At 29.8% G+C, this 11,589-nt stretch overlaps 1 protein-coding gene across 1 annotated transcript; it reads left to right on the top strand.

The window, feature by feature from the left end:
* The first annotated feature begins 1,721 nt into the window (after nucleotides 1–1,721).
* Nucleotides 1,722–3,591, top strand: LOC145832508 (uncharacterized). Its single transcript, XM_082939825.1, has 3 exons — nucleotides 1,722–2,484; nucleotides 2,635–2,902; nucleotides 3,441–3,591. The coding sequence occupies exons 1-3, from the start codon at nucleotides 1,722–1,724 to the stop codon at nucleotides 3,589–3,591; spliced, it is 1,182 nt and encodes a 393-aa protein (XP_082795951.1).
* Nucleotides 3,592–11,589: the final 7,998 nt, after the last annotated feature.

The following is an 11,589-nucleotide window of genomic DNA, read 5'->3' on the forward strand; positions in this document are numbered from 1 at the left end:
ATACTATCCAAGTCATTTGACGGATATTTTAAAATAGTGGAACTAGAAATTTCTGAAGAATGTATAATGAATCCATATTCTTTTAATTTGAATCACATGTCCGATGATGAATCGTTAAAAGATGAACTTATTGAATTATGCATGAAACGTTTTCTCAAAATGCAGTCTGGAAGCAAAACTCTTGAATAATATTAGTGTTGTTCAATGAATATGTTTCCAAAACTTGTTGAAAAAGCACTAAGTACTCTCATTTTATTCGCGACGACTTACTTGTGCGAGTCTGGATTTAGTACTTTTTTTTCAATAAAAAACTAAATCAAGAAACCTTTTGAATGCACAGCTAGACATGAGATTTGCCATCAGCAACAAAATGCCACGTTTTCAGAAAATTTGTGAAATAAACAGGAACAAAAAGTCATTAACTTTAGAGTAGATCTAAAATTAAGTTCTTAATCTTTTCAAAATAATATTGTATGAACAGAATTTTAATATTTTGTTAAATACCTTGTGAGTATAACGTCGTGTCATTGAGGATTTTGTTTATTAAATATATAAAATTAGTTTAGTTTTTTGTTAATGTTAATTGAATTTTTTCTTTGTTTTTTGTGAAGATAGATTTGTTTTTTTTTCGTTTAATTGAAAAGTAATTAGTTTTTTTAGTTAGTTTAAAGCAGGTAGAAATACAAGTGATGAGCTCAAAACTCACTTGCTTGACCTTCAGAAAACGTTTATCGTTGCAGAGGGAAGAGTGAGTTCTGATGTTTTCTACCTTATAAAAAATAGATTAAACTTGTTCGAATAATGTTTGTTATGTTTTTAAATTTCTAAGTATTTTATTTTTGTTAATATAGTACACTATCATAAAAATTAAAATACAAATTTATAATTAATGAAATCAATCATTTTATAATCAAATTTTTTATAAATAATTATTGCATATAGTGTTAGGGGTGCGAGATCAAATTAAGAGACTTTAGGGGTGCGGGGCATCAAAAAGGTTGGGAACCACTGGTGTATGTGTAAATTTTATTTTGAGGTGCTAACAAAATTAAGTATTATAATACTTGTTAAATAGAAGTTGTTAATCCTTTTATAATCATCAAATATAGATAAAAGTTTTAATTAAAATTCAAACTTGAATTATTAATATTTTCAATATCAAGTTAAATAATAACTTATTGAAATGTTACAGTTTTACAAATTAAAGTTTTTATTTTATTATTTTATTACAGTAAGCTGATAGCTTTTAATATTTCAATTAAAGTCCAGTTAAAAGTTTAAAAAGTAAAAAATAAAAATAAAATATAACGTCTTAGCCTCCACGATTACAAATTATTACGCTAGTTAAGTTTGAATCAAAACAGTAAGTAGATTTAATCTTTAGTTTTATCTTATAAGAGTTTTGTAATACATAAATATAAAAAATGGATTTAAAGAATTTAAAGTTATTTGAAAATTGATAATAATATTACAGTTTAATCTAGTTAGTATTGAGGATTAGTAAAACAAGACAAGGTTTATGTTTTGTTGTAAATTGAACAATATCTTTGTTTACAAAAATAAACTTTTAAACTTATTTTAAAAACTTAAATAGAGTTTTATACCCAAAATATTTTTAAAATTAAGTTCAAATATTTATATTGATTAAGTTTATATATATATAGTTACAAGAATAAATGTTTAAAATTTTTTAATTTTTCTTAGAATAAATTATTATAAAAATGGGAATTTACAACCTAAACGGCACGTGGCCTGACTGTTTCAAATATTGCAACCAGCTTCCAGGAATTCCAAACGTTGGAAACACGTGCTTCGCAAACTCCTGCATGCAGATTCTGAATCACACTCCTGCATTTATCAACCACTTCAGAAACCTCACTTGCAACTGTAAAAGTAAAACGAAGGGAGCGGATAGTGAATGCTACAACTGTGTTGTTAAAGAGTACGTAGAACAATTAGAAGAATGCGTGAAAAACAATACCGAGTTAACTTGTAGAAAATTCTTCAGATCCATAATGAAATGCAAAATGGAGCTTAGAGTCGGCAGCACTGGCGACGCAGAGGAGTTTTTCATGCACTTGGAAGACAAGCTCGAAGATTCGAACAACAACAGCATCATGAGGGATGTATTCTACACCAAGCTAGCGGAAGTGTACTCTTGCAAACGTTGCGGTTTCGAGCGTCGCCTTCCGAAAACAGAAATTTTGTACTTACCCGTAGGAGACGTGCAAGAAAAGTTTACAGAGTTGACCAGCGCAAAAGACTGCGACGCGCAGCGCACTTGCGAAAACTGCCGAGCGAAAAGAGACTTCACTGAGAAGACGGTGATCGAAAGTCCCCCACACGTTTTGCAGATCAGCCTGCGATCAGGATACAATACGAAAAACAAAAACTCCAAGTTCCCTGAATGCATCAACATTAAAAATCACATGAAGGATGCCAGTGGGTCCAACGTAGTCTACCAGCTGTATGCTGTGGTTAGAGGTAAGTTTTTTGTTATAAATTTGATTAAAGTGTTTAATGATCGTTTTAATAATTTTAATTAACGTTCTAGGGCTCACAACAGTTAATTATTTTTGCAGTTTTTAACAATCGCTTCGTGTTTTATTTTTTAACACCTTAATATTTTATCAGTTTTCGGGGAATCTGTAAGACATTATATTTCTTACTGCAAATCGCCAAGCGGGCAATGGTGCGAGTACGACGACGGAAAAGTGTCGCGAGTGTCAATTGATGACGTCATGAGGAAAAACCCGTTCAGCTTGTACTACGTCAGGTCGCCGGGATTGGACGGTGATTGGGAAAAGATTGATAAATATCAGAAGATAAAAGCTCGCCGATTGAAAGAAGAGAAAGAAAATGTGTCGGGAACGAAAAAAGATGAAGCGAAAATTAACATTATGTTATTAATTAATGTTTGTTGTATCTTTTGTTTATTTTCTCAATTTATTTCAGCGTTTTTTTAAAGCTCTAAATATCTTATAAGGTAATAAAATGCTTTATATTTGTATATGTTGTCTACTTTAAAAAATAATTAATTGATAACCTTAAACTTCGTATTTTAATGTTTTTCTTTTCTTAAATAGGCTACGTACAAGGCTATTCCATTACGAATGCCTACAAAAAGTTTTGTTTAACAGCATATATATTTCCTTGCTTGAGTAGATACGATTTTATCGTTATAAAACATCGATCAATATTAATTTAACCCGAATAAAACAATAGTGCAGACTTTCTCGTAAAAAACATTTAAAATTATAGATCAAACTTAAATGAAAGCCGACAATTTGCAATTTATTCGAATATAAAAAAATAAGCAGTGAATAGTTTAAATTAGTATCAGTCTTAATTAAATTGTATAAATCACCAAATAAAAATGTTATTTTATTTGAACTGTAAACTAACTGCTGAGTTACAATTTAACTGATCAAATCATACAGAACTTGTTGTTCCAACAAGCAACAAGTTCAAATCAAACTTGCTGTATGTGAACTGATTTCAATAGTCCAAGCGCAAATACACACATTGTGGACTGACAACACTAAAGTGACTGCAAGCCAGTTTATAAAAACAATCACTTGTTATTTCTAAAGTTGCACCATGACAATGCAATTTTAAACATAATTATAAGTGATTTGCAATCACCAGTTTGTTAATTATGATTAGTGATGTACCAGACTCATTATCCGGGTCCGGGATCTTGATATGAAAAAAAAAAGAAATCATCCGGATCCGGTTCCGGCCGGATTCTAATTTGAAAAAAAAGTCTGGATACGGCCGGATCCTAACAGAGATCCTAACAATTCGGATCTAGTTAGTAAAAAAGAGCATACAGAAAAGTATTTTTTCAAAAACAAATCCTATGTAAATTGGAAAGAGTCATTTTTGTCAGAAAATACGTTTGAAAATTAAACACCTACCCTGATTGGCTCATTTTGTACACGTGACTAATTTACATTTGTTTACATTAAAACTATGAAATTTCAGAAATGCAACTCTTTACCTAAGTTGTAAAATTAAAAACTTTACTACCAAATTGTCAACCTTATGGCTAGCTTTTCTACTGATTATTAGATTAAAGTATTTTTAGACTCAGGCTGGTTTATACTCACTCTAGCTAGTTTTTTTGACTTAAACAGTGGCAACCCTGCTAGTTTGAAAGTTTTGGGTAATTTTTGAAAATCTAAGGCTTCCTCAGGCTAGTTTAGTCTTTTATAATAACTCAGGCTAGTTTTAAGGTTTTTTGAAAAACTCAGATAGTTTTCTTTTAGATTTTAAATGAGTTTGACATGATCCAGTTTTCAATATTTTGTGATTTTCTAGTTAATTTTGTTCAAGAACTTGATCTAAATTGATTTTAGATTGGTAAGGCTATAAGGGTACTCCTTGATTTTTACAAGTTGATCTTATTTGATAGATTTTAATCTTAGCTACCAGATACTTTTAACAGCTTAACAAAATTCAAAGTAGTTTTCGACATACAAGGGGTCAAAGCCGGCCAGCTCAATAGCTTCCTTATAGAAGATGGAAACTAAAAAGGCGAAAAAAAAAACATTTTATTAAAAATCTATTTCCTCCTACAGTTTTTTAGCAGTCTTGTTCAAATTTTCACAGTTTACTCTTTACTAAATTTTAAATTATTTGATCGTAGGAAATTTTTTATGTTGAGAAAAAATCCCCTTTTTTCAAAAAAAGGTGTTTTTTTTTAAATTTAGGACCTTAAATTTGTAAATTTCAATTATTTAAAATTCCAACACTTAAAAGCTTTTAAACTATGTAAGGAATATTTTTCTGAAAATTTGAGGTACCTAGCTTAAAAAATCTAGGAGGAAATAGATTTTTAGTTAAATGGGTACTTTCGTCTTATTAGCTTGCGCCTTCCATTAGGTCCCTATGGAACTCTCCGACTTTGACCGCTTCTATCTCAAAAACTACTTTGAATTTTGTAAAGCTAAAAAAGCATCTGATAGCTAAGATAGTATTCTATTAAATAATATCAACTTGTAAAAAAAGTGTTTAACTCCCCCTATAGCCTTAATTGTAAACGTTACTTAAAATGTTTAACCTTGTGGCTAGCTGTTCTACTGATTATTAGCTTAAAGTAATTATTTTTTGGTGTTTTAAAACCTCATTCTGACTTAGGAAAGTTTATAATCACTCAGGTTAGTTTTTTTGAATCAAAGAGTAGCAACCCTGATTTTAGCTAGAATTAGGTGATATTCTGGTTGCCAAAAATCATGGAAAGTTTATTAGTTTAGCAAAAAAGATATTTTACTGCTTTTAATTATTCTTTCAATTTGAAGTTTTTTGTTACTGTTATTTTAATTTAAAGTTTCTCTTTTGTTCTTTCAATTTTAATAGAATTTAAATGTAAATATTGTTCAGAAAATTAGCAAACATACCAGCTACTATTTTTGTCTGTTAATCTTAACTAGTTCTTAATAACATATCATAAACTTTCTTATTATTTAATTATTTTAACAGCATATTAATATTTTTTAGTCTAAGTTTTTTTTAAGTATAATTTTTTAAAATTCAAAAGTATATAGTTAGATATTGTAACAGGATATCAAGTTGCACTTGATTACTGTTTAAATTTGGTTGGAAGTTTTGAGCTAAAAGTTCATTCAAGCGTTAAGAGAAAGCTCGCAAGGTCAAGTTTTATACTGATGCAAGTTTAATTCAGTTGACAAAAAGAGAAAATAAAGTGCAGACCAGAAACCCTGATGCAACATTGAGTTAGGGAATGTTATATATAAGCTGATACAACAGACAGATGGAAGATTCTAGCCACAGCCTGCTGCAGTAAACGTGATAATGAAGAATAGACATTTATATTGTTTTCTTGTGTTTTATAAAGTATATTTTGATTAGTATTATTTTTATAAGTATTTCTTATTTACATTTTAAGTAGTTAAATCGTATTTTGTTTCATACATTCTTAAAGTATATTCTTGCTAGATTAAATCTTGTGTAAAGGTTTTGACCACATTTAAAGTGTTTTCTAAATTTGATGTTCTTTATATATTTGTTAGTGTTTGCAATTGTTCTTTATATAAAATATGTCAACTCATGTCATGCCTAGTTTTGTATAGAGTAGCCTAAGTATTATTAGTATCATTATTTAGTATAAGTTAAGTTTAGTACTAAAGGTACCTACATCTGTAGGTTACAATTGGCGTCCTCGTTTAAAGAATTACCAGTCTTTTAAATAACAGTTAAATATTACCAAGACACTATTTTACCCAAATAAGTTTTATTAGTGTATTACCTTTTATTTTGAAAGCAGTATTTATCACAATTTTATCTCACATTCCTATATTTTTGTTGTTTTTTTATATACTGCATTTTATTTAGTAGTAGATTTAGAGAAATTTTGTAACAAATTGTGCATTTAATTTTTAAGAAGCAATACTTAAATTTACCATATGCCCATTTAAAAGCCTTTGAGTTTGTACCTATAACCAGAATGAATAGGGGGTTAGGAAAACTAATAAGTCAAAATTGAACTGACTAAATTATTGTCCAAAAAGGCAAAGTAGTTGTGACAAAATTATGAACAAAAAGTCAAAACTGCACTGACAAAATTATTGTCCAAAAAGTCAAAGTAGTTGTGACAAAATTATGAACAAAAAGTCAAAACTGCACTTACAAAATTATTGTCCAAAAAGTCAAAGTAGTTGTGACAAAATTATGAACAAAAAGTCAAAATTGAACTGACAAAATACTATTCCAAACAGTCAAAGTAGGTCTAACAAAGTTTAGTACAAAAAGTCAAAATGTAACTGACATAATTATTGTCCAAAAAGTCAAAGTTGATCTGTCAATTTTAGTCAGAAAGTCAAAATAAAAAAACTAACAAGGTATAAGTTTAAATAAGTATTAAAAGTGGTGACCAATTTTATTTGAAAGTGAGTGATACTAGACTAATCTAAGGCTCTTAAATCTTAATAGCACAATAAAAAAAGAAAATGTTTATTAATAACTAAGACAGCAAAGACCAGTAACATACTGAAAATTTTTGGAGTTTGTATTATAGGGGTTTGCATAGGCATGACAATTGAGTGTTTTTTTTTTTTGTATTTTTGTAATTTACCTGTTTTTAAATACTGCAATCTTTATAGTAGAATGTGACTCATGTTTAATATTGTTTTTGAAGTTAAATAAATTGTTGAAGCTAGTAAAACACATTAATTTTTTTTTTTTTTTGATTATCAAAAGTATAAAAGTTTAAGAACTAAATTACCATTTGTTAAAAATTGTTTAATTGTTTTATTTTTTAATTTGCTTTAAATCTTGTATGGAAAACATGAGTAGTTTTGAGACCAATTCAAACTTTTTAAATGTGTAAATTTTTTCTTGTTTATGAAGAAAGGGTGTTTTTTATCTTCCAACAAACAGGCAGAGGAGAAGTAGAGTGACGATTCTCTTTCAACAGTGGAGAAGAGGAAGTGTAACAGGATATCAAGTTGCACTTGATTACTGTTTAAATTTGGTTGGAAGTTTTGAGCTAAAAGTTCATTCAAGCGTTAAGAGAAAGCTCGCAAGGTCAAGTTTTATACTGATGCAAGTTTAATTCAGTTGACAAAAAGAGAAAATAAAGTGCAGACCAGAAACCCTGATGCAACATTGAGTTAGGGAATGTTATATATAAGCTGATACAACAGACAGATGGAAGATTCTAGCCACAGCCTGCTGCAGTAAACGTGATAATGAAGAATAGACATTTATATTGTTTTCTTGTGTTTTATAAAGTATATTTTGATTAGTATTATTTTTATAAGTATTTCTTATTTACATTTTAAGTAGTTAAATCGTATTTTGTTTCATACATTCTTAAAGTATATTCTTGCTAGATTAAATCTTGTGTAAAGGTTTTGACCACATTTAAAGTGTTTTCTAAATTTGATGTTCTTTATATATTTGTTAGTGTTTGCAATTGTTCTTTATATAAAATATGTCAACTTATGTCATGCCTAGTTTTGTATAGAGTAGCCTAAGTATTATTAGTATCATTATTTAGTATAAGTTAAGTTTAGTATTAAAGGTACCTACATCTGTAGGTTAGCAAACATACCAGCTACTATTTTTGTCTGTTAATCTTAACTAGTTCTTAATAACATATCATAAACTTTCTTATTATTTAATTATTTTAACAGCATATTAATATTTTTTAGTCTAAGTTTTTTTTAACTATAATTTTTTAAAATTCAAAAGTATATAGTTAGATATAACACTTAAAAGAAAAACTTCACAATTATACTTAGTAAGTAGTTAGTTATATTAAGTTGCATTATCGTACAGAGTAGTTTTTATACTACTTACATTACAAACAACTTAGAGTATTAAGAATTCGTTTCCGGATCCGGCCGGATTTTAATTTGAAAAAAATATCCGGGTCCGGTTCCGGCCGGATCTTAACTTGAAACAAAAACCGGATCCATTCCGGCCAGATCTTAATTAAAAAAAACGCATCCGGTTCCAGCCGGATTTTATTTTGAAAAAAAAGCTCGGATCCGGTTCCGGCCGGATTCTTATTTAAAAAAAAAAGTCCGGATCAGGGTCCGGCCGGACCTGAAATTATGGGTCCGGCACATCACTTATTATGATTGACCGTATAATTTCATTTTGATTTTCAAGACTTAATATCAGGGATGCACTAATAATACATTAAATTTTCGCTGCTTACTATATTTTTTTAACAAATGTAACAAAATTTTCAATACTCGTTACCAAAGTTCTCAGATTTTAGTTACACTAGGTCAAAAACAATTATTTTTGCTAGCAGGCTCATAACTGTATTCACTTGCTTCTGAAGTATCATAATAAGCAGAGTCTTATTCATAGCCTTTTATTTTCTACTTGATATTTTAAGATTCTGCTAATGTTTGAGTACTTTTCTGTGCCTCTTTTGCTTCTTAAAATGCTTTTTGCCACATCTTTATGCTTAATTTTGAACTATGATGCTTGGCAAGTCTTTGTGCTTGATCAATATTTTTTAGCCTTAGAGCTTTTCTCGGTGTCGAATTAATAGGCTTGCCAAGTACTTGTGCTTGGTGAACAATGTTTTTTGGTCTTAAAGCTTTGCTAGATGTCGAACTATTAGGCTTGCCAAGTACTTGTGCATGATGACAAAAAATGCTTGTCGACAAATTTCTGCTTAATTTTTTATTTTATTATCCTTGTAGTCATTTGCCTTTGGAAGCTATTATGTTTGCAGCTTTTATAACTTTTTTCTATCTAACACTATATCCAAAATAACTACAAAACCATGGGAGCCTATCATTTCTAACCCGATCACTTCTAACCCAATCACTTCTAACCCGATCATTTCTAACCCGATTTAACCTAATTATTTTTAACCCAATCATTTCTAACCCGATCACTTCTAGCCTGATCGTTTTTAATCCATTTTACTTGTTTGTTTTATTGTTAGATTTTAATCTCGATTACATGCAAAAAAAAGTCTTAATAAAGTTAACATATAATTTAAAAAAACTAAACCTTTAGTTACTTTAAAACATAACGATTTTAATAGACAGTTGTCAATTTCGCACGAGCGTACAAATTTGCACGAGGGGACAAAATTGTACGAGTGCACAAAATTGCACGAAGATACTTTTGCACGAGGGGATAAAATTGCATGAGGATAAAATTGGACAAAGTTACTTTTGAACGAAGGGTCACTTTTGTAAGAAGACACTTTTGTACGAGCAGCCAATTTTGTACGGAGACATTTTTGCATGGGTTAAATTTCTATTATTATTTATTCATTTTTTTATTTAATTATTTTTCAATATGTTATTATTATCCCTAACCCTTACCCTTAGTCGGTAAGTTATTTTTTATTTATTTATTTATTTGTAATTTTATTTTTTATTTAACTTTATATTCTACTATCACTGTTATCCCTAATCCTTACCCTCGGTTAGTAACTTTAAGTTTTTTAATTTATTTTGTCTAATTTTTTCTTTTATAATAATTTTTATTAGTTTTTTTTTTTAATTTATTTTAGCTATCACTGTTACCCCTAACCCTTACCCTCTGTCAGTTACTTTTTTTGTTCTTTTTATTATTATTAATGCTTATTAAAATGTTTTTCAGTTTTTTTCTTCTGTATTTTTTAGTCTCGTGCAAAAGTGTAACGCGTGCAAAACAGACCCTTGTTACAAATTCACTTTTTTATTCAATTTTGTTCCTTCGTGCAATGTTGTGCCCTCGAGCAAATTTGGCTTCGTGCAAACTTTTGCATTTGTGCAATTTAAATCGCTTGCAATTTACTTCCCTCGTACAATTTTGTCTTCGTGCAATTTAGACCCGTTCCCGATTTTAATGTATGGGTCGGCAAGCAGTTGGTGCTCGTGGGCCAAATTTCAAGTTTCCAATTTTTTCGCGGGCCATAGTTTTATTTTTAGTGAAACTTATACAATTTTTTAGTTTTATTTTTTGTTACACTAAAAAAAGTTGCACTTTTTTTCACTTTATTATTTTTAATGAATTTAGCTTTACGTAGAATTCCTTTTAAAATTACAAATATTTTTTGGAATAAAATTTTTATTGAGTGATGTAGTTGTGATAACAAACTGTGTACTTTCTTACACACTTAATAAGTTTAATTCAATATTTTTATTACTTTTATTACAACCTAGCTCTCTATAATAACCGAGCTTGAAGAACATTTAAGCGTCACTTTAATAAACGTTTATATTGTGAACCACATCTTCATACCTTTAAAAATAGTAATTAATTAAAAATTTTTATCATTAAAGAAACTTGCGAAAATTAATGCATGTTATAATCTTAGTGAACATAAATCTTTTTATTTTAGCTAAATTAATCATTCAGGTACATACTTGTAATATTATTACATTATAATTAATTAGTAATTCAAGCTGTATTGATTTTTTATGTGGTTAATTTAGGCTAGTGCTTATTAAATGGGGTTCCGCGGAACCTTAGGGTCTGCGACGCCTCTCAGGGGTTCCGCGAAGCCTTTCAAAATTAAAAAAAAATTCATTTAAAAATTAAACATTTTATGTAAAAATAGAATTAGTTTTGCTAAAAGAAGTCACCAATGCTTAAAAAAATCAAAATCGCATCTATTATCAAATAACCACTCGTTTTATTTTTTACTTTTAATATACGCTTGAAAAAACACTCAAGTGCAATCGGCGCGGCATATCGGGCACTTGTGGCGGGCAACCGAACAATCGTCTGAATCATCGTCGGAATCAACCAACGGAACAGCGAACATCTTCTCCGCGCACCTCCTGCAGCAGAAGTGGTCGCACGGCAGCCGGCAAACTTCCGCACCGGCCTCGTAGTCTTCCAGGCAGATTCCGCAAGACTCTTCGAACTCTCCCGTCGGCCCCGCGAACTCGAAAGACATTTTCTCGATGTTTTCCGCGGAAACCGATTCGCTCAAATAGTCTTCCCGCCTTTTCTTGACGTAAGCACGCAGCTGATGGTAATTGGAGCACTTTTGGTTGAAGTTGCTCTTGCACACCAAGTAGCGGTTGTCTAAAAACTGTTTCGCGGTTATGTACTCGGGCGCAAGACTTAAGGTTTTTTCAACTTCTTTTTTGAATA

The sequence above is a fragment of the Thalia democratica genome, chromosome 3, assembly GCF_965202585.1.
Source record: "Thalia democratica chromosome 3, ktThaDemo2.hap1.1, whole genome shotgun sequence".
Lineage (NCBI taxonomy): Eukaryota > Metazoa > Chordata > Thaliacea > Salpida > Salpidae > Thalia > Thalia democratica.

Bases quoted from the DNA above. Each gene is read 5' to 3' on its own strand.
- LOC145832508 (XM_082939825.1), top strand. From the start codon at position 1,722: ATGGGAATTTACAACCTAAACGGCACGTGGCCTGACTGTTTCAAATAT. The intron at 2,485-2,634 runs GTAAGTTTTTTG...ATATTTTATCAG, and splicing joins GCTGTATGCTGTGGTTAGAG to TTTTCGGGGAATCTGTAAGA. The intron at 2,903-3,440 runs GTTATTAATTAA...CAAATCATACAG, and splicing joins GAAGCGAAAATTAACATTAT to AACTTGTTGTTCCAACAAGC.